We start from the raw sequence: 23,480 nt of genomic DNA on the forward strand, positions 1-23,480 counted from the left end.
CAACTAAGGCAGATGTTGTAAACAATTAATGAATAGTAAAGATAATAGATATTTTAGAACCTCAGTGAATACATATCAGAGTGCTTAGGAAAGATTTTAGGGAAGAGGTGGGACTCAGCCTGGGTCTTCTAAACTGAGTAGAAATGGTCCAGGTAGACAGGGAGTTAGGTATTCCAAACAGATAAAATTATGCCAATAAGGTTTTGAACGAAGAACAATCATAAGATATCCTGATGACAACTTAGTTTTTTTTTTTTTTAAGATTTATTTTTTTTGGGAGAGAGAGTGTAGAGTGGGGAAGGGGCATAGAGAGAGGGGGGCAGAAGATCCAAAGCAGGCTCTGTGCTGACAGCAGCCAGCTCTATGTGAGACTTGAACTCCTGAGCTGTGAGGCCATGACCTGAGCCCAAGTTGGATGCTCAACGACTGAGCCACCCAGGTGCCCCTAGGCTAGTCTGCTTTTAACAACATAGTAGGTTCAAGGGATATTGAGGGGGCCAGAGTTAAAAGGTATATTATCTCTAGAATGTGGAGGGCCTTACATTCCAAACTGAAGATCTTAAACTTTATCTTGCAGAAAATGCCACACCCATTTTTAGCGGAGTGATGACAAATAGAAATCAAAGTTTTAAAAGTTTTTGTAATTTGAATATTTGCCATAGATGTCCTGAGGGTTCAGAAAATAACCTACTCAGAAATCTATGTTTTGCATTAATTTCAGGTTATTGCATGTGACTGTCAGCCCTTTAACAAGGGAAACGTGCTTATTACATATTACATAGATCATAATCTTCAGTGGCTTATATTACCAGTATGCTTGCTCAACAGACTAATTACTATGACTGAATGAAAATAGTAGCAATGTGTAATTAGTGCAGAAGATCAAGCAGTGATGGGTTCATACTTAAATAATGGCCACTGACTTTTACTTTGAGTGAAACCAAGTTTCAGGACTTCGTTTTCTCCTCTGAAACATATGGGAGTAATGAAATGTATATGTGCGGTTCTAGGATCATAGAAAGTGAGGTAGGCTTAGGGTCTTCTCCCTCAGTGAATAAACCTGGGATGAAAGGAAAGCACTTTTGAGAGGAACAGGGATGATAGAGGGAAGGAAGTTCAGATTGATTGTCTAGAAAGGAAAGATCTTTGAAGCTGAAACTAGGCTCTGATGATCACCATCAGTTCTTTTTCCTGCTTTCTCTTAGCTCAAAGTAGAGGCTGGGGTGAGACATTATTTGCGTTGCTTTTAGACTTTTAGTCGAACAAAGTGAACGTTAGAATTAAAGTAATTTTTTTTCAGTCCTAGGAATAACCTTGGAGATGGATATTTCAACCTAATAGTTTGAAACATGAAATAAGGCCCAGAAAGCTTAAGTGGCTTGCACAAGGACACATACAGTTAAATGAAGGAACAGGTGAGAAGGAATATTTCACTACTGTATGCACATTGCCTTAGAAAGCCTTGCACATAGCAAGAACTCAATATTTGCTGAATGAACGAATGAACCTGATTCCTTGTAGCATTGTTTCCACTGCACCATAGCAACTATGGCAGATTTAATAAAATAGTGCCTTTGAGGGGTGCGTAGGTGGCTCAGTTGGTTGAGTGTTCAACTCTTGGTTTTGGCTCAGGTCATGATCCCAGGGTCACGGGATTCAGCCCTGTATTGGGCTCTGTGTTGGGCATGCAACTTGATTGAGATTCTCTCTCTCCCTCTCTCTCTGCTTCTCCCCCACTTGCACTCTCTCTAAAATAAAATTAAAAAACAAAACAAAACGAACCACAGTAGTGTCTTTAAGGAAACAGGATCTGCTTGTACAATGTCAAAGGATAAAGATCATTATAATTACAATACAGATATGTTACCCTAGCAATATAACCTCACCTTACATTGTGTTAGTTTGCTAGTGCTATCATAACAAAATGCCCAGACTGGGTGGTTTAACCAACATAAATTTGTTTTCTTACAGTTCCGGACATTAGAAGTATAAGATGAAGGTGTTGGGAGGGTTCATTTCCTCTGAGGGCCGTGAGGGAAGGATCTGTTCCAAGGATCTCTATCCTTGGCTTGTAGACAGCCATTTTCTTCCTGTGTTCTCAGATTATCTTCCCTCTGTGTTTGTGTCCAAATTTCCTCTTATAAGGACATCATTCATATCAGATTAGGGCCCACCTAATGACCTCATTTCAATTTAATTGCCTATTCAAATACTGTATATCCAAATACGATTACATTCTAACATGTTGAGGGTTAGGACTTCAACAAATAAACCCATAGAGGGGACATAATTCAGCACATAACATGGAAATTAGCTTTTTCATCACAGAGCATATGTATTAAACTGTCAACCCCATTCCCCAGCAGCAGCTAAGGTAATGTTTTTGTTGTTGTTGTTGTTCTTTTAAATGTTTTTATTTATCTTTGAGGGAGAGACAGAGCCTCAGCTGGGGAGGGGCAGAGAGAGAGAGGGACAAAGAATACAGAGCAGGTTCCAGGCTCTGAGCTGTCAGCACAGAGCCCAAGATGGGGCTTGAACTCATGAACTATGAGATCATGACCTAAGCTGAAGTCGGATGCCCAACTGACTTGAGCCACCCAGGCACCCCATCAGCCAAGGTAATGTTAATAGAGCTCCCAGTTTACAGTTAAGCAGCCAGTTGCCCAACAGCCTCAAGGTTCTGTCTATACATGTGCATTATCCAGGTGGAGTAGGAAGACTGGCTTGCCCGCAACTAAAAAAGGAGCCATAGGGCATGAACTGGCTGGGTTTTTTTTTTTTTTTTTTTTTAACTACATGTTATTATAACTGATGAAACAGTACTTTCTTCTTTGGAACCTCTTTCCTCATCTTGTAAAGTGCTACAAGAAGTCTGAAGGGATTTGATTGTTTTTATTATAGTTGAACTCTTGCTTAGATGATGAGTGTATATTTCAGGAGAATCCTGGGGCTGACATTTATAAGGAGGCTCTGAGATGAGTGCCCATTGAGAGGATCCTGGGGAAAACCAGTAAGACTTTTCCAGGGTTTCTGTGAAGATCCTTAAAAAAAATTTTTTTTTAATGTTTATTTTTGAGAGAGAGAGGGAGAGAGAGAGAGAACAGGGAAGGGGCAGAGAGAGAGGGAGACACAAAATCCAAAGCAGACTCTAGTCTCTGAGCTGTTAGCATAGAGTCTGATGTGGGGCTTGAACCCATGAACTGTGAGATCATGACCAGAGCCAAAGTCTGACACCCAACTGATTGAGCCACCCAGGCACCCCTGTGAAGATCCTTAAATAAAGAAAAGCTTATACTTACCTTAAGGGGAAAACAGTTTTGCAGTTAGAAATCATTTGAAAGAGATGAAGTTTCAAGGTAGTGTCAGGGGATTCCCAGGTTCTATCCTTGGTGGGCATCTGCTATTTGTGTTAAAGTGAGAGAAAGGCTGGTGTTCCTTGCAGAAAATGTTACTTTACCAGAACAATTCTCAGGAGCTGCAGGCTTAGCTTTATTGTTTGTACCATTGATCAAAAATGTTAAGTGTCTATAACTTAGAACATCTTCTCATCCATGACCCTCACAATTAGAAATGGTTCTATCCTGGATCAGGGCCTTCTTGGACTTATTCCTAGTTACTAAGGTATGGATACTAAATATAGACTTCAGCAGGTGATACAGAGGTATTTGGATTATTAGATAACAATTTGATACTTTGGCCTGATTGGTATAAGCATCTTCTAAGTCACCTCATGGATTATGTTGCTTAAATCAACAGGTCATCTACAATTTCTATAATACTGAGCTGGACTTTCAGGCCATTTGTTACTATTGGCTTATCAGACATCAGAAACCAAGAAGCTGCTGTAGCCTTAGAAGGAAATATTAACAAACACTAGTCCATGACATTATACAAATAATAATGTCATGACCAGTGAGTCACTGCAAGAAAGGACACAGAGAGCTGTGGGGTCAAGAATAAAAGCCTTTGGAAAGAGAATTGCATAGCTTGGGGATGGAAATTACATAGGGTTCAACCCAATAGGGAAAAATGGTTGGGGAAAATAGTTTTTCTCTTCCCTTTTTCCTATTTAGACATGGATAATAGTAGCCAAATACTTCTTAGTGGGAACTTATATCAGTTACAGACCAATAGATGTCATGATTTGATGCATAATCAAAACAGACGAAAATAATTGTTTGCCAAACATTTATTTTTTACACAGTCCAATCATTTCAACAAGAATGTCTCCAAGGTAGTATCAATAGGTCTTAAAGGATTGTGAGCTGATGGGTCTCATCTAAGGGCTTCTGGGAACTTGCCCTTCTGTTCACAAATTTTTCCCTTTCCTTCCCCGAAAATGCTTTGATCTCCTTTTGACTCTAGAGTGAAATAGATGTTTATAGGATCTTGAGCAGGTTCTCTCTCAGTTAAAATGAACAAAGGTAGGAGTATTCTCAAATTCATCAAAGATTGGGGGAAAAGAACTGAACATTACAGACTACAGTAGACAGTTTTAAATTTTGAGCTCTGGAGTTTTTTGGGAAATACCTTGCTTTTGGCTCAGGAGATTTTAAGTGCTTATCAAGTATGAAAAAAATCAAATTCAAATTCTAGGTTTTGAAGCTAAATCTTCAGATTTCTTCCAGTTAGGGGCTGATTTCACAGGGAATTTTTCTGTAGAAGTCACTCCCTCCTCCTCCCCTGCCCTTCGGTATTCAAGGCTTGTAAAAATTCAGCCCCCTTGCAGAATCTGTGTTAATTATGCCAAAAAATGAGAGTCTATTTGGAGGTAAATATTAGTGTAATTTAGGCTCAAGAAAAAAAATGCCAACTGGAACATAAAAAATATCTAAACTCTCCATAAGATGAATCAACCATTGAAAAAAACAGACCCAATTCTTTTGAATCTTAAATCATTGTTATTCTTGTTATTCGAAAGCAATAAACGTTCCCGAAACAAAACTCCTTAAACGAATTAAATGATTTAGATTTTTAAAAATTGCACACCACATCTGCACCAAAGAGCAAAGACACCCTGCAGTAAAGAACTACTTGAGGAAGAATAAAAGGCAAGAGTACAAGGTACATTAAATGAGTGTAGTTTAAGATTTTGGAAAAAAAAGATTTTGGAACATCAGAGAGTTCTCCCACAACCAGAAATATTTGAGTCATTTGGTATCCAGTGTTTCTTTTTCCTTTGCTGGAAGCTTTGGCAGGTGTCAGGATATTGGCAGCATCTCTTAAGGGCGGTACTGAGATCTCTGCTCTTGGATATATTCATAGAGAGGGCTGGAGCGCACCGGGACACTGGCAAACTGACTCTTGCCTGGCTCCAGAGTCTGCCGACGGCCCCTGTCTCCGTCTTCCCAGACTTGCCCGCGGTGCCTTCGTTCCTCCTCCCGCTGGCGGCGTCTTTGCTCTTCTTGCCGCAGTTCTTGTTCCTGACGGCGCCTCTTCTCCCTGGCAAACTGCTCCTCCACGCGGTACTGCTGGCCTCGCTCCTGCCGGCGCCTCAGCTCTTCCTGCTCTTCGCGTGGCAGTTGCTCTTCTTCCTCGAGGAACTGCCTGTCCTGCTCCTGTCGGTGTCGCTTTTCTTCTCTCTCCTGCTGGACGCTCTGCTCTTGCTCTTGTTCAGCACCCTTCAGTTGCTCCTCCTGAGAGAGGGTACCATCTAGTCCTCGGCGGCGGCGCAGCCTCTGTTCCCCCTCCCGGAACTTTCTGTCGCGTTCCTGGCGGCGCAACTCTTCCTCCTCGAGGAACTTTCTGTCGCGCTCCTGGAGGCGCAGCTGTTCTTCCCTTTCCTGCAGGAGCTGTTCCTCCTCACGGAACTTTCTGTCGCGCTCCTGGCGACGCAGCTGTTCCCTTTCCTGTGGGAACGGTTCCTCTTCACGGAACTTTCTGTCGCGCTCCTGGCGACGCAGCTCTTCCTCCTCGCGGAACTTTCTGTCGCGCTCTTGGCGGCGCAGCTGTTCTTCCCTTTCCTGCAGGAGCTGTTCTTCCTCACGGAACTTTCTGTCGCGCTCCTGGCGGCGCAGCTCTTCCTCCTCGCGGAACTTTCTGTCGCGCTCTTGGCGGCGCAGCTGTTCTTCCCTTTCCTGCAGGAGCTGTTCTTCCTCACGGAACTTTCTGTCGCTCTCCTGGCGGCGCAGCTCTTCCTCCTCGCGGAACTTTCTGTCGCGCTCCTGGCGACGCAGCTGTTCCCTTTCCTGCAGGAGCTGTTCCTCCTCACGGAAGTTTCTGTCGCGCTCCTGGCGGCGCATCAATTCCTCCTCGCGGAACTTTCTGTCGCGCTCCTGGCGGCGCAGCAACTCCTCCTCGCGGAACTTTCTGTCGCGCTCCTGGCGGCGCAGCTGTTCTTCCCTTTCCTGCAGGAGCTGTTCCTCCTCGCGGAACTTTCTGTCGCGCTCCTGGCGGCGCAGCTGTTCTTCCCTTTCCTGCAGGAGCTGTTCCTCCTCGCGGAACTTTCTGTCGCGCTCCTGGCGGCGCAGCTGTTCTTCCCTTTCCTGCAGGAGCTGTTCTTCCTCACGGAACTTTCTGTCGCGCTCCTGGCGGCGCAGCTCTTCCTCCTCGCGGAACTTTCTGTCGCGCTCCTGGCGGCGCAGCAACTCCTCCTCGCGGAACTTTCTGTCGCGCTCCTGGCGGCGCAGCTGTTCTTCCCTTTCCTGCAGGAGCTGTTCCTCCTCGCGGAACTTTCTGTCGCGCTCCTGGCGGCGCAGCTCTTCCTCCTCACGGAACTTTCTGTCGCGCTCCTGGCGGCGCAGCTGTTCTTCCCTTTCCTGCAGGAGCTGTTCCTCCTCACGGAACCTTCTGTCGCGCTCCTGGCGAAGCTGTTGCTCACGTTCCCGGCGGCGCTGCTGCTGTTCCTCCTCGCCGAACTTCCTGTCTCGCCTTTTGGCTTCCTTTTGCTCTTCTCGCTCCAGCAGTTCCTCAGCTGGGAATTGCATGTCGCGCTGCTGCCGGGTCCTCTCTTTCTCTCGCTCTCTCTCCTCATCCCGTTCATCCTGCAGGAGCCACCGATTCTGCCGGAATGGTCTGTCTCGAACCTGGGAATCTTCGAATTGCCGGATCCTTTCTTCGTTCACTTTGCGTTTGGAGTAAACCCTGTGATTACGAACTTCATTTTCTTTTTCTGGTTGCCACTGCCATTTCAGATCGCGGCTCTGATCCTCATCTAGGAATTGCCTCTTTCTGTCCAGGCGCTGCAGCTCTTCCTCTTCCAGATACTGCCTGCCGCGCTGCTGGTGCCTCCGATCTCTTAGCAGCTGCTCTTCCTCCCTCAGCGGCTCTTCCTCCCGATATTGTCTCTCCAGCTCCTGGCGCCTCCTCGTCTTGAGTTCCTCTCGCTGCAGCTGCTCTTCCTCCCTCAGCGGCTCTCGTTGAGTTGGCTTGGCGTAGACTGTGTGGCGGCGTCTCTGGCTTTCCTCTTCTGGTTGCCACCTCCATTTTTGGTCACGGCGCTGCTCCTCCCGGCGTAGCTTCCTCTCCTGATCCTCTTGGAGGCTCTGCTCCAACCGGAGCTGCTTCTCCTCGAGGATCTGCTGCTCCCGCTCCTTCTCGAGTCGTTGGCGGCGCTGCTCTTCCTCCTCACGCAGCAGTTCCCCATCCTGCAGTTCCTCCGCCCTCAGCTGCCTCTCCTGCTGCTCCCGCAACTGGGGCCGGGCGGAGAACCTCTGGCGGCGCCTCTCGCTCTCTTCCTCCGCCTGCCACTGCCATTTGAAGTCTCGGCGCTGCTCTTCCTCCTCCTGCAGGCGTGCCTGCTCCTCTCGGAGCAGCCGCTGCTCGCGCTCCTCCCGGAGGGACCCGGACCGGCTTGGCCACTCGGCGTCCTCCTCCCGCAGTTGCCGCTCGAGCTCCAGGCGCTGCCTCTTCTCTTCGCGTTCCTGGCGTTGCCTCTGCTGCTCCTGCCTGTGGGGCCTGGAGTAGACCTTGCTCTGACGGGCGTCGGCCTCGCTTTCTAGCTGCCACTGCCACCTTGAGGTGCGGCTCTTGCCCCGCTCACGGGCCTCCACCTCCTCCTCAGCAGGCTGCTGCTCGTGCCTCAGCTCCTGCTGGAGCCTCTCCTCCTGCTCCCGCCTCAGCTCCTGCTCGCGTCTGTCCTGCTGCTCGCGCCTCAGCTCCTGCTCGCGCCTCTCCTCCTGCTCGCGCCTGAGCTCCTGCTCCAAGCGCGTCTCCTCTCGCCTCAGCCGCTGCTCGCGCCTCAGCTCCTGCTCCAAGCGCGGCTCCTCGAGCCTCTCCTCCTGCTCGCGCCTCAGCTCCTGCTCGCGCCTCTCCTGTTCGCGCCTGAGCTCTTGCTCGCGCCTGAGCTCTCGCTCGCGACTGAGCTCCTGCTCCAAGCGCGTCTCCTCTCGCCTCAGCCGCTGCTCGCGCCTCAGCTCCTGCTCCAAGCGCGGCTCCTCGCGCCTCAGCTCCTGCTCAAGCCTCTCTTCCTGCTCGCGCCTCAGCTCCTGCTCGCGCCTCTCCTCCTGTTCGCGCCTGAGCTCTTGCTCGCGCCTGAGCCCCTGCTCCACGCGGGGCTCCTCGCGCCTCAGCTCCTGCTCGCGCCTCTCCTGCTCGCGCCTGAGCTCCTGCTCCACGCGGGGCTCCTCGCGCCTCAGCTCCTGCTCGCGCCTCAGCTCCTGCTCGCGTCTTTCCTCCTGCTCACGCCTCTCCTCCTGCTCGCGCCTGAGTTCCTGCTTCAAGCGCGTCTCTTCGCGCCTGAGCTCCTGCTCCAAGCGCGGCTCCTCGCGCCTCAGCTCCTGCTCAAGCCTCTCTTCCTGCTCGCGCCTCAGCTCCTGCTCGCGCCTCTCCTCCTGTTCGCGCCTGAGCTCTTGCTCGCGCCTGAGCCCCTGCTCCACGCGGGGCTCCTCGCGCCTCAGCTCCTGCTCGCGTCTTTCCTCCTGCTCACGCCTCTCCTCCTGCTCGCGCCTGAGTTCCTGCTTCAAGCGCGTCTCTTCGCGCCTGAGCTCCTGCTCCAAGCGCGGCTCCTCGCGCCTGAGCTCCTGCTCGCGCCTGAGCTCCTGCTCCAAGCGCGGCTCCTCGCGCCTGAGCTCCTGCTCGCGCCTGAGTTCCTGCTCCAAGCGCGGCTCCTCGCGCCTCAGCCGCTGCTCGCGTCTCAGCTCCTGCTCGCGCCTCTCCTGCTCGCGCCTCAGCTCCTGTTCAAAGAGCAACTCCTCGCGCCTCAGCTGTTGCTCGCGTCTCTCCTGCTCGCGCCTCAGCTCCTGCTCTAAGCGCGTCTCCTCACGCCTCAGCCTCTGCTCGCGTCTCAGCTCCTGCTCACGCCTCTTCTGTTCGCGCCTCAGCTCCTGTTCAAAGAGCAACTCCTCGCGCCTCAGCTCCTGCTCGCGTCTCTCCTGCTGCTCGCGCCTCTCTTGCTCGCGCCTTAGCTCCTGCTCTAAGCGCGGCTCCCCGCGCCTAAGCTGCTGCTCGCGCCTCTCTATCTGCTCGCGTCTCTCCTGCTCCTCGCGCCTCAGCCTCTGCTCGCGCCTCAGTTCCTGCTCGCGTCTCTCCTGCTGCTCGCGCCTCAGCTCCTGCTCTAAGCGCGGCTCCCCGCGCCTCAGCTGCTGCTCGCGCCTTTCTGTCTGCTCGCGTCTGTCCTGCTTCTCGCGCCTCAGCTCCTGCTGCAAACGCGGCTCCTCCTGCTCCCGCTTCTGCCTTTGCAACTGCTCCTCTTCTTCCCGGAGCTCGCGCTGCTCCCGCCTCTCTTGCCTTTGCTTTCGGTCAGGAAATTCCTCAGGCTCCCAACCCTTGCGCCTCTTCAGCTGCTCTTCCTCCTCCAGGCGCTCTTCCGGTTGTCGCCTCTGCAGCCGCTGCTTGTCTTCCTCTGCGAGCTCCCTCTCCAGTTCCTGCCTTTTCTGCCTGTGTTCTTCCAGTTGTCTGTCCCGGGGCTCAAATCTCTGGTCTTCTTGCCTGGGATCTTGTAACGGGTTCTCTTTTCCCTCACACCTGACCCCCTTCTCATCCAGCCCGGAAACCTGGCTGAGAGCGTAATAACAAGCTTGAGCCACCTTGAAAACGAACAGGAGGAATTCATTGAAATCGACGAGCCCGTTACAGTCGCGATCCAGAAGTTCCAGGATCAGATCTACTGTCTCAGGGTCATGTGGCCTCTATGAAAAAATGAAAACAAAAATTTTACAATGTACTATTTACAAATAGTAAACTTTAAGTCATACACACAATGAATATTTTGTGATATGCTGACACTCAGAAGACGTTGAAAGCAATTGGAAAAACATCCAGTGTGTTTCAAGTCTTGTCGCTACGTAAAATGTGAACACTTCATTTTAAAGCATACATTTGTTGGAAATTTTTGTAACTTGTAATTTAATGCTGATCAAAAGAACTCAAGTTCTTTTTAGCTGGGTGAATATGAACCCATCCTCAAGAGAGAAATAACAACGAAAAATTTTGAAGTTTTACAGCAGCCATTTATGTCTGAAATAGTACCCTTGATAGATTTTTATCCCATGTTTGTAAACAGAACAAAACGTTTATGTTAACACCATTTTACTAGAGAAGACACTGATTTTAATTATTAAACTTTGGAAGTAAATTTAAATTCCTTTCAAATTTAGTTTGATCTGACATCTTTGGTGATAATTTCCAATGTTCATTCACATTGACGTTGCCATCAAGTACATGAAATAAATACTTGTTAGCAACTTCTTTAAGTACTCAGAATACAATGCCTGTTAAGTGCCTTCAGACTCAGAGATGAAGACTGTAGTGTAGAGCTGTGATGGTATAAAATGAATACAAAGTCACCATTCTTTGCTATGATCTCTCCTGAGAAGAAATTTTATAACTAAATCAATAGATTTCCTTTTCTTGTTATTTCTTACCCGAAGGACATCTCCAAATTCCCTTTCAAGGAGGTTCTTCAGGTCTTTCTTGCTTAGTGCTGCCCCATCACAATCATGTAAGGCATATTGATTGAAAATTTCAGTGATATCCAAGATGCTTTTCAGAAGTGGAGACATTTTTTTCCCCTTCCTTCAAGTTCAAGTAAATCTAGAAGAATAAAGTAGGATTCAGAATTAAAACTCTGTTTCCCATCTTGGGGAGGTTTCATCCATGCTGTTTCAGTCAGAGCCCTAAATTTACAACAGTAATTTATTTTCTTTTCTTTTATTTCTTTCTTTTGATTTTGAGAGAGAGAGAGAGAGAACCGTAAGTGAGGGAGGGGCACAGAGAGAGGGAGAGAGAGAACCCCAAACAGGTTCCACACTGTCAGCACAGAGCCCTACATGGGACTCGATCTCACCAACCTGAGATTATGACCAAAGCCAAAATCAAGAGTCAGATGCTTAACTGACTGAACCACCCAGGTGTCCTAACAGTAGTTATTTTCAACCTGGGCTTTCAAAGCATTTTATTTTTCAGTATTGTACTTAGAAAGGGGAAGACAGATCCTGAGAAATTTGAAGCTAGGGAATTATCTTCAGACTATTCTGTAGTCAGCTTTTGATCGTCTAGTCAATCTAGATTATCCATATCCTTTTCTTCTGTTTCTTCCTGCTCCCTAGCACATTTCAGATCAAATAGTGATCTGAGTGTAGAATTTTAAATTTGATATGTTGCTATTCATAAGTATCTTCCTCTAAAGTTGAATAAAGAGAAAAAATGAAAGCCAAAAGGTGAAGGAAGATTTGAGAGTATCTTAAGGTGGACATAAGCCATGTAGATCTAATTGTGGCAGCAAAACATTAGGCGGTAACCAGAAAAATAAAAAGGGAATGTGGATTATTTTCCAACATATGTAGTACATATGAGATCTATGAGGATAATTCATAAGTCACTATTTCTAAGATTAAGCACCACTTCTTCCTAGGCAAAAGTGACATTATAATATTCAGGTATAACAATGCAGAAAACAGAGTACATGTTATTTGTATTAACTCAGATATGTTGCAAATACTCAGTTATTGGCTAGCTTCTTTAATTATTTCTCAACTCCAATACTTCAGATGTCATAACTACATGAAGATGGCCCATATTGAGAAGAACCATAAAAAAGGAGTACTGAGGATTGGTGACACTTCTTGAGATGGCAGTTTTTAGGAAGATGAACCCCATAAGAGTCACACATGAACCACTCTCCACCCCCTAATATGCAAACAAACTTATAGAATTCAGAGACTTGGGGGGGAGGGCACCTGGGTGGCTCAGTCGGTTGGGCATCTGACCTTGGCTCAGGTCATGATCTCGTGGTTCACGGGTTCAAGCCCTGTGTCAGGCTCTGTGCTGACAGCTTCTGTCTCCCTCTCTCTCTGCCCCTGCCCAGCTCATACTCTGTCTCTCTCTCTCTCTCTCTCTCTCTCAAAAATAAATAAAACATTAAAAAAAAAAAAAGAATTCAGAGACTTGGGAGAAGAGCCATGTTTCCATTCAAGTAATGGCTCCAGCTATAAAATGGCATGGAGTTAGCGGGAGTTTGATATCCCTGTAAGATACTGATCCTTTCTGGTACATAGATCCTCCTGACCCCCACCCAGCATCTACTACAGCTGGAAAATGAATTGTACGGAAGAATATGACCCCATTGGCTGGGACTTACCCACTTCACCAAAGGAAGTTGAGTGCTCGCTGACACTGCTGGCAAGTGTACTGGGCAGCTGGGAGCTGGACCTTTTATAAGGGATTTAATTGTGCCCTGAAGAGCAACTTGCAAAGGAGACACCTACTCTGTGGGATGGCCTGATTCATTCCTAACCAAGCCCAGCTCCACCTCTGTCTCAACGAATGACTTGTTTATCTCACTATTTGCTCACGTAGCTATTTGACATGAGGTTCACAGACCGTGCCTCCTGACAGTTGAGGTGCTACTGATTCCACCTAACATGAATGGATAGAATATTTGACAGAATCTGTAATTTTTTAAAGTGCTAAAATTTAAATAAAACAGTGAAATGAAGAAATTAATGTTTAGAATATTAGTTAATTATGACTTCATAAAAAAGTAGTAACCTCTAGGCATTTACTTTATAAAAGATATAAATTCTAGAATGGGGTTAAACAGAAACTTTAACATAAACTGGTGAGAACCAAATAATATAATTCTGCCTGAAGCAATTCTAGGATGATGAGACCGTGTAAAGAATTGGTTTTAGTTTTTTCTCTAAAAATGCAGGTGGGAAAAAGTTTGCATTTGTATTTTTGGGTTTTATGATGATTTCTGTACAGATTGGGATTGCCTCTTTGGTAAGCAATTTTGGCACGTTACAAATATGATTTCATTAATTGTTCATAAGAACATGAAATCTGTGGGGCGCTTGGGTGGCTCAGTCGGGTAAGTATCCATCATGATCTCGCGGTTCATGGGTTCGAGCCCCAGTCAGCACAGAACCTGGAGTCTGCTTTGGATTCTGTGTCTCCTTCTCTCTCTACCCTTCCCCACTCGCACTCTGTCTCTCTCTCTCTCTCAAAAACATTAAAAAAAAAAAAGAGAATATGAAATCTGTGAAATTTCATTCTTAGGATATTACATCTAAATGAAGTTTGCTCATTTCTTTTCTCATTAGCATATCGAAGCCCTTGGAGAAAAAGAGCTGGTGTAATGCATTATTGTAGATATAATCATCCTACTCAGCCTAAGTTACTAATGATTATGACACTTAAGCACTTGAGTCTGCTTCTCCTGGAAACACATTAAGGTAATCGGTCATTCTAGCCCATTATATCTGTCAGGCCTTTCTCAACCCTGGCGATCACTCGCAAATCTCAGCTCTGTTTTATTGTAAGGAACTGGATTTTTCCCTGCTTGTCAGTGACTTCCACCCTTACATTTCACACTTTATGAAACTTTGCTTCACAATAGGTTTATGGAGACTATTAAATGATTCAATGGCTTTCAGCATTTCTATTTTCTCCTTTGTCCAACACATCCAACTGTTGGTTTTCTGAATTTTGCAGAGACTCTATAGGGCCCTTTAAAGTGAAGATTTAAAACCTAAATCTTGATGGCTAGTACATTATGTGCAGATTGGTGCAAATGACAGTAGAGTTGAATTTTATTTCTCTTCTCACTTGCTGCCATCCCAGAGGTGGGTGAAGAGGAAAGTAGAAGTGAGAGGTGGTGAGAAGACAATTGCATCCTTTGTATCTTAACTTTGCATCCTTAAGGACTTTAACACCGAAGCCTACGACCTAGGGAATTTTCCTGGAACTGTCACTAATTCTTGGGATCAGATGGCAAACTTAATGTTTTCTTTTTTCCCTTCTATTTAGGGGTGTATACAGTTCTCTTAATCTTTGGATTCTAGGGTAGAACCACCATGAGCACTGTATACAATGTAACCACAGATAATCTCAGAACCTCTATTTCTCACAGAAGGATAGCCTTTTTTTTATGGGTGTCCTTCAAGGAATTCCCTGGACAAACCCTGATTTGTGTCTGATTCTGCTGTTATCTGTGAGTATGTGATCCGTTGGGGAACCTCAACCCAGGTGTTGGGATTCATTTGTGTTTCCATTACCTTCCTGTAGTCAATATACTCAAAAGGACACTGGACAGTAATTAGGTTCTATGAGAATAAAGGGAAAATGTTAATCATTCTAAAATCATGGTTGAACAAGCAAAACAATAGAGAGGCAAACCCAAAAGGAAAGTGCTTCTGAATAGCCATGAGAAAATGGCTGAAATTGCTTTCAGAAAAGCTTTCAGAAAAGCCCCTCCCCCATTCTGAATGAAGCTAGATCTTTAATCTAGTGATGGCTCTCTTACCCACTCTTGTTTGAAGTCAGTACACCATGAGGCAAAATATTTAAAAACCTGAAAAACCTAAGAGAGTTAGCCTGTTTTTCTTGCTGCTCTTTGTCGGTCATCAGAAAATTTTTAAGTAAATTCAGATGCTAAGTTGTAAAATCACATTTATATTCTCTAATGAAGTGGCCCTCATTACTATATAATGTTCTTTTAGTTAACACAATATCATTATTTTAAAATTCCATTTGAAAAGAAGCTTCTGATATGATATTTGGACAGGGAAATAATTTTCATTGTTTTCTAGTTCCTTAAAAGGTTGGTAAATGCCAAAGAATGTAGAAAATTATCAAGTCCTAACCTATTGGTTCAGTCTGGTGGTTTTTTTTTTTTTTAAAGACCAAGTGGGAATCCTTGAGATGTAGCAGTATTCTCTCATTATGGTTCATCAAAAAAGAATGGTGTTTTTCATTATCTGAGGATCTCCATTCTTTTTATAGACAGAAAAAATTTCATTATCTTTCTTTTATAAGATTGGAGACTAAGGCACTGAGAGGTGAGAAAATACTATTGACTGGCCTGGGAAGACCCAAGTGCTCCTGCTCCATTTTGCAAGAATGTCCTTCTTTATTAAGGGTTAATGCTGTTGGGTCCAAAGCACAGTTACAGTATTGTACTGTTACTTGGTTTTGAGACTTGTGCTCTTCATTACAGAAGAATTAAAGAGAAAATAAATTTCATCACTCAGATACTTAAAAAAAATTTTTTTAAGTTTATTTATTTATTTGGAGAGAATGAGCATGTGCACATGTGGAAGGGTGGGGCAGAGAGAGAGGGAGAGAGAGAATCCCAAGCAGGCTCTGTACTGTCAGCATGGAGCCGGGAGTAGGGCTCAATCCCATGACCATGAGATCATGGCCTGAGCTGAAACCTAGAGCCAGTTGCTCAACTGACTGAGCCACCCAGGAGCCCCATCAGATGCTTTAATATTATGTCAATCATGCTCAAATCTTTCAGGGTGGAGCTCTGCTGGATTAACAGAATGAAGGAAGTATTAGGTTTCCTTTGTCTATATCCTAGTCAAAGGCTCACATCTCATTTTCTCTTGTCAGAACTCAGAAAAAGTAGATAATAGATTTGACATTCTGTGGCATTCTACCAGGACCAGGCCCTGTCTTGGCTTTACTGGGAAACCACCAAAGTGAAAATTAAAAAAAAATTTTTTTTTTTATGTTTATTAAACTTTGGGAGAGAGAGAGAGACAGACAGACAGACAGACAGACAAAGCATGAGTGGGGGAGGGGCAGAAAGAGAGGGAGACAGAATCTGAAGCAGGCTCCAGGATCTGAGTTGTCAGCACAGAGCCTGATGTGGGGCCCGAACCCACAAACTGTGAGATCATCACCTGAGCTGAAGCCAGACACTTAACCGACTGAGCCACCCAGCACCTCCAAGGTGAAAATTTAGGTAAAGCAGAGAAAGTGTCATCCTAAGCCTAACGGCTTCTACAGAACACTGTATGAGCCATAATGTGGAACTCCGGGAAAATGTCCAAGTAGGATGATTTTAGACGCCTTAAAAAAAAAGATTGTTTGCTAAACTCTCTAAAAACCTCTCCAATGAAGAATTTTTTTCTTAAAATTATGTGTTAAACCTTTCAAGTTTTCCTACTGTTTTTTTCTTTTTCATTGATCTATCCGCTGTGATCCCACCTTTGCCAGTCTAAGACCTAATGTATTTTCTCTGGGGTCCTGTACAAGTTCCATCTCTTCCCAAAACCTTCTTTGACCTTTACATATAATGATCTTCCAATTAAAAAAAAATTACACAGCATGCATAATCAGCGTCATACAACCTAGCACTAGTTAATGTGTAATTTGCAGATTTTTTTCTCTATTTTATTGGGGGCTCCTTTTGTCTTCTCAATTAGGTTTTAAGTTCCTTGAAGGCAATGCCGTATCTTTTATTTTGACTAGGTGTTTAGTAAAGTCCTTACTGATATGATATAATTTTATTGCATTGCAGCAGTTTAAATGGCCAGCAGGTCAGAATGAGATGATTGCTTGATCTGGTACAGAGTTCTCTGGGTCTGGGGATGAAAGCATACACCATAATGGGAGTCAGCCCTCTTGGGGCCTCTTTCTAGTTTCACCACGTGTGGGACAGATGATAGGAGGCATTACTCCACCCCTCTCTGCCTTCCCCCATGGCCATCACTTCACCCCTCTGTTAAGTGAGGAGCTGCAAGATATGAATCTCTTCCTCAGAGCGGAGCTGTGATAATTACAGCTTGTAAAGCATTTGTGATTCTTAGATATAAGAGGACTAATTATTATGATCATTAATAATTCTTAATTTCTATCTTCTTTAAGGTAAATTATTCTTACTTTAATTATACCCCCACCCTGGTGGTAATTACACCTCTGAGAGTCAGGAGATGCTTTCATCTTACATCATGCCAGGAAGGGTGACTGGGCATGGGTGCCCAGGGAGGGCACTTCCACCTTCTGTTTACTCCCACTCTCACCCAGAATAGCAGAGGGCTCCTAGCTTTCTTTGTCATTAAAATGGTCACAGATTTCAAGTGATTTTTTTCTCTGTCCTGTAACTATGTATCCTAACCAGAAGCTCCTCAATTTCACAGTGTTGGGATCCAACAAAGGACACACTGAATGGGAAAAATGAATTTAATTTTAATAATTTGATGAACACTGAGGGAAAGAAGCAGGCATCTTTGGTTGGGCAGTGGAGACTTGATGATGTCTATTATAAAAAGGCTCACAGCTGGCATATGAAAGAAGGGCCATAGCTCTTCAGGGGTCAAGTGCTGTGTGACATTCCCTCTTGGACTTAGATCTGTACCTAATACAATGGTAAGTCACTCTTTGGGATGAGATAGAGGATTTATGTCTAAAGAACTAAAAAAAAAAATTTTTTTTTTTTGAGAAACGTTTTGCTTCTGATAGTAAGGCATAACATAAAACAGATTGGGAGCTGAGGCTTTACACTTAGTAGAAGATTTGGGTTGTGGGAGTAAGAGTCGCAGCCTCCCAACGTGGAAAAGGGCAGTGTCAGCACAGACGGCCCGCTCCCATCTGCCTTAGATTATTTTCTCCAGCTCCAGACATTCAATGGTCACCTGTGTCATGATAGAGCTATTGTGTCCGAATCTTAGGTGTTTCAGCCCCCTGAATCCCACCTTATGCCTGACGGAAGGATGGAAGTGGAACAAGTAGGAGAACAATGTTCAGAATTTTTGGTGGCTTTCATTCTGCCGTCCCTGCCCGCTTCGGAGGAGCGCAGGTTTCCTTGCGGTTGGCCTCACCCTCCGCCCCAGCAGCCTTCCTTCCGATGCCTTTCTTCCGGGGCCTTTCTTTGCTCCTTTCTCTTCTCTGCTTTCGAAAAAAGTTTTCACTGCTCCACCACATCCTCAACACTCAAGTAACTAGGAAAGGGTTGAAGGGACTTTGGGGGGGACCGGTCAAGGTCCTTGTCCCTTTGGCTCGAATGATGATCCGAGTGAGCTCCTAGCATTTGTGGTGACGCAGAAGATTGGCTGTGTGGTTGTTTCTCCCTCTTTCCCTCCTGTGGTTGTCTCTGAGGCCCACAAGCATTCTGTGCCTGTTCTGCACCAGGCATGGTGCCAGGCACCGCCATTCTCACCAAAAGACACTCCACTCTGTCCTCTGATGATTTGGCGCAGGACATGTTTAATTCCCAAAATAAGGCTATGTATTAGTATTTCCTTGGATGTGCAAAATATGTTCTGCTAAGAACACACAGGGGCGCCCAGGTGGCTCAGTCGGTTAAGCATCCGACTTTGGTTCAGGTCATGATCTCAGGGCTTGTGGGTTCAAGCCCCGCGCGTCCAGCTCTGTGCTGACAGCTCAGAGCCTGGAGCCTGCTTCGGATTCCACCTCTCCTTGTCTCTCCGTCCCTCCCCCGCTCACGTTCTGTCTCTCTCAAAAATAAATAAACATTAAAAATATTAAAAAAAAAAAAAGAACACACAAAAACCTAGTAACAGCAACTACCTATAGGGAGAGAGATGGGGAAGTGTCTTTTTTTTACAGTATACTTTCTTATACTTTTTGATATTTGAACCATGTAAATGTGTTATCTGTGCAAAAATTAAATACATTGAGCCCTAAGAACAAAAGTTTAATTCCAAGAGAAAAGATATGAAACAAAGAGAAAGTAACTGGCAGAATGAGATAGAGGGAATCAAACATTTTATTCTAAGATGTAAAAGAGCAGAAACAGGAGAGTTTCTAGGTGTCAGTGCTTCTAGAAGACAAGAATGCATCTCATTTACTCACTTGGTATTGCATCTGGCAGGGTACTTGGGGATTTATATATACATACATACATACGTATACATATATATGTATATTTTTGTATATGTACATACATATATAAATAAATGTATGTATATATATACATATATTTGTATATGTACATACATATATAAATAAATGTATGTATATATACATATATTTGTATATGTACATACATATATAAATAAATGTATGTATATATATACATATATATGTATATATATTAATTACAATGCCATGAAATAGCCCTGAAATTGTTTGAGCCTTAAGATTCACTACAGTGGTTGCACACTAAGCATTCATTTTAGCCTTTTAACTCTTCTGCCAGATGTATAATTGGAACTTTTCAGATAGTTTTCTTTGAGGCTTTTCCTTATCTCCAGATGAAGAGTGCTGTGGATGCTGGTTGTCTAACTAGCCCCACTGGCTCTGGGCTCTCAGCTGGCTGGCCGTCAGCTCTGATCAGAGAGTGTACCATGAGTGGCTCATCTATAACTGCATTGTTTGAAAGCATTTCCCAAATTACAAGAAAAATTGCTTTCAGCAGCATAGAGTCTTTGAAGTGAACCACAACCTGCATAGGTATTGCAAATGGGGAATGATTGCAAGTTCTCATAGGGCAAAAAGTAAGTTTTTCTGGCATTAATGTAATCCCTCCTTTTGGTGCCAGTAGATTTCAAAATCAGATCTGGGGGTCCCTTTTGTCATGCTTTCAAGGTGCAAAACTCTTTGAAAGTCTCTGAATGCAAACTCTAAAATAGTACTTGTATGACCTTACCTGTCCCATGAATGTTCACAGCACCTTGCTCCTCAGCTAATCAAAAGCTTTCATTGAAAACCTACGTAGGGGCATCTGGGTGGCTAAGTCGGTTGAGCATCTGACTTTGGCTCAGGTCATGATTTTGTGGTCTGTGAGTTCAAGCCCTGCATCTGCCTCTGTGCTGACAACTCAGAGCCTGGAGCCTGCTTCAGATTCTGTGTCTCCCTCTCTCTCTCTGTACCTCCCCGCCTCACACTCTGTCTGTCAAAAATAAATAAATGTTACAAAAAAAAAAAAAAAAAAAAGAAAACCTATATAAAATGGAAGGCACTGAACTAGATGAAAAGAAGACCCCACCCTGGGCATTCAGAGAGTTTGACAGAATTGTGAAGTCTGGTTATAACCCACACATGGTCTATGGGTTAAAGAAGGAAGGTACCGCTGCTGGCTAACATAGTTTGGGAAGGCTTCTGGGAGGAGATGGTTCTCCTTCTGGATAAGATGAATGGATTTCAGGCAGGCCAAGGATTTCATGCATGCTAGGCAGTGTGTGGAAAGCTGGGCAGTAGGAACAAGCAAATTCTATTTTGAGAAAAATGTTGACCAGTTGGACTATTTTGGGGAGTTTATCACTCTTTGATAAAGGGCTGTGTCTCCTTGGTCCTTTCATGGTCTGGCCTTACAGAAGAGATGTTAGTATCAACCGTCTATCCATTCATTAAGGAAGGAATTGAATATAGTATGATGTAGGTTCCGTGAAAGCAGATTGTCTATCTGTTTTGTTTTCTGCTGAATCCCCAGTGCCTGTTATAGAGCACGCACTCAGGAAGTATCTGTTGATTGAAAGAATGAACAAATTGCATTTATGCATCATGTACAAGACCATCTATAAGTGCCATGATCAGAAAGTAGCCCTAAAATAGTTCGGAAGAAGTTACTTTTCAATGGGAGATTAGGAGCATCGAGAGATTAAGAGCATGTGAGAGAAGTTATAATGAACCATGAAATAGGAGGGAGGGCATAATTTTATTTTATTTTTTAAGTCTTGCTGGGAGTGTGGAATGGGTGGTTGGGACTGTACTGGTGGCAAGGGAATGAGGATGGGGAGGGCAAGAATAGTGACAATGAAACTAATATCCTAGTTCTTTCTACACTGCCCTGGTCAGTGGTTTCTTTTGGAGATTTGAAACAAAGTTTTGGAGAAAGAAATTATTTTCACCAAGGGGCTAGTTTCATATCTGTAATTTAAAAGCAGTTCCAAGAGTATCACCTGAGCCAGTCTGAACTTCTCCTGCTATTATTATTCAGATGAGGACTTGACTAAGCAGAATTTGCAGCAGTGAGGAAAAGTGCCTGGGGCCCCAGCCTAGGCAAGGCTGAGTTAGTGGACTGGCTTTGCCCATACTTAGACAATGGCTCATGAGGAGGCCTCATCTTTCTAATCCAAGCATCTGAAATATTTTAGCCTGATCTTCTGTACTCAGCATCATATAATCAGTTAGTCTAATCAAATTTACTGCGTCCAGGTACTGAGAGTGAAAAGATGGATGAGAAATACCTCTGTCCTCCGTCTCCAGTTTGGTGAAGGGAGTTTGGCCTATGTGGCATGGTGGCGAGGAGTCTTTTTGTGTTTCTGTGACCATCACCACCACTACCACCACTCTCATCATCATCACTGTGAGCCAGACATGATGGTAGCTGTTGTTTCTTGTTCTTAACTGGTCTTGTGTGGTAAGCACGCCTATTCTCATTTTGTAGGTGGGGAGATGGAGAATTTGAGATGGGAAGTGACTTCTCTAGGGTTGAAGAGTTGGCAAGTGGCAAAGCTGGAATTTGAATCCAGATTTCTCTAACTCTAAAACCCATGCTCTTTTACCATCTTCAGTACTACTCCTTTAATTCTTTGCTGCCTGTGTGGAGGTAGCAATACTTTGTTATGCAAAGTACCATATCAAGATAAAAGATCTTCCCTCTACCTCTTCTCCTCATGGTCAGCTAATGCTCTTGTGTCCTCCATGTAACTAGAAGAAACACGTGCTGTATGTGGGACAGCCCTCTGCAACAGGTGTCAGTTTCATGAGGGCCGGTGCCTCAGCCACAAATACACAGAAGTTCATGGTCTTTGTTGGAAGGAGGGAAGGATCTTGTCTCCCACGAGACATGGTGGCTCTTAGACCAAGACACCTGGACTTCTGTGATATTTTTCCCCTGAAAACTTTGTGTGAAGAAACCAGAGTCAGCCTAGACCAGTTTGTGCAGCTGATGCACTGAGGCCGAGAGCGTCCTGTTATCAGATACCAGGACAGTGACTGCTGAATGTCATGTGCGGACCTTGCAGTCTTCTAGCCACAGCTTGATTATAATCATTAAGATTTTATAGGACACTGAGTGCATTGCCAAGTGTTTTACGATTTCCTTTTTATTAGTTGTTCTCTATCCAGGCTAGCCTGACAGAAGGGCTGCCGCCTCTGCTTTCCTGATGTGGAAACAGGGCCACGGTGAGGTTAAGTTTTCTGTGAGAGGTCACCCATAGCTGAACTGGGTTTGCAGCTGAGATGGGTTTCTGACTTGCTGGGTTGGCCAGATGTGCTCTGCTTCTTTGATGTGGGAATCAGGAAATTTAGAGCTAATGAAATAATATCTTGGGGGTCTGGAAGGTAGTAGGATGTGTTGTTTGAAACTTGTGTTTTGTTTTCCAGTGTGAATTTTGATTTTGGTGTCCATAAGTCAAAAGTAGAAGAGCTCAGTCATTCCTATTGGCCTTCTGTGATTCTCCCTTTTTTATGTGCCAGCTTTTCCTCTATGCTCCAGGAGAAGAGGTTGGTCTTGAATGAGTGATTTCAAGTTCCAGGCATTTAGAGAGGGAACCAGGTGGTGTGTGGTTATCATTGTGCTGATTACAGGCCATGTGAGCGTTGCGAGAGAGCTCTCTTTTGCTTGGAAGCAACATTGTGATATTCTCTCATTCTCCACAGAGGGTCTCTAGTTAAAGTACTGGTTTCATGGGATCTTCCTAGGGGTGCAGGTGCTTCAGGCTCTAATGTTAACAAAATGTAGGAAATCAGGGTTAAGCAAATTGAAACACATTATTTATTTATTATTTTTTTTTAAAAGTATTTTTTAATTTTAATTTTATTTTTAAATATTTTTTAAGTTTGTTTATTTATTTTGAGAGAGAGAGAGAGACAGAGAGAGAGAGAAGAGAGAGAGAGAGAGAACACAAGCAGGGGAGAGGCAGAGAAAGAGGGAGAGGGAATCCCAAGCAAGGTCTGCGCTGTCAGTGCAGAGCCCAACGTGGGGCTCAAACTCACAAACTGTGAGACCGTAATCTGAACTGAAATCAAGAGTTGGATGCTTAACTGACTGAGCCACCCAGTAGCCCCTGTTTATTATTCTTGTACAGTAGGACTTCTCAAAGCTTTCTGTGTGTTGTGAGTTTCCAAGGGGCGACTCTAGTGTACACCAAATCTGAAACTCAACCAATTCTGTTTTTTCCTTCACTCTGTCTTCTGACAGTGACAGTCCTTGGAACATCCCTGAGGAAATTCAAGCTGAGGTTCTCAAGCATGTCCCACTCAGACAGGCAGCACACAGTCTCCTTCCTTCTCTGTGGCTCCTAATGGAACTTCATTGTGAATGGGAGGGGAGGAAATGCTCTCTTTGTATTTCTCATGGGAGGTGAAATGTCATCCTTACTGCACGTACCTTCTAGGCATGAGCT

General features: G+C 44.8%; 1 protein-coding gene across 27 annotated transcripts; it reads right to left on the minus strand.

Annotated features, from left to right (window-relative positions):
- Nucleotides 1–4,174: 4,174 nt before the first annotated feature.
- TCHH (trichohyalin) lies at nt 4,175–12,569 on the minus strand. 27 transcript variants are annotated; one of them, XM_045479277.1, is made up of 7 exons: nt 12,518–12,569; nt 10,803–10,971; nt 8,782–10,067; nt 8,539–8,676; nt 6,573–8,472; nt 6,120–6,527; nt 4,175–5,825 (listed from the first exon to the last, which is right to left on the minus strand). In XM_045479277.1, the coding sequence occupies exons 2-7, from the start codon at nt 10,938–10,940 to the stop codon at nt 5,223–5,225; spliced, it is 4,473 nt and encodes a 1,490-aa protein (XP_045335233.1). In that variant the 5' UTR covers nt 10,941–10,971; nt 12,518–12,569; the 3' UTR covers nt 4,175–5,222. The 27 variants fall into 27 exon arrangements, with proteins under 27 accessions (XP_045335233.1, XP_045335236.1, XP_045335238.1 ...); XM_045479280.1 differs by having other exon boundaries at nt 6,120–6,275; nt 6,390–8,472; XM_045479282.1 differs by having other exon boundaries at nt 6,120–6,183; nt 6,364–8,472.
- Between the last annotated feature and the right edge of the window lie 10,911 nt (nt 12,570–23,480).

The sequence above is a fragment of the Leopardus geoffroyi genome, chromosome C1, assembly GCF_018350155.1.
Source record: "Leopardus geoffroyi isolate Oge1 chromosome C1, O.geoffroyi_Oge1_pat1.0, whole genome shotgun sequence".
NCBI classification, from domain to species: domain Eukaryota; kingdom Metazoa; phylum Chordata; class Mammalia; order Carnivora; family Felidae; genus Leopardus; species Leopardus geoffroyi.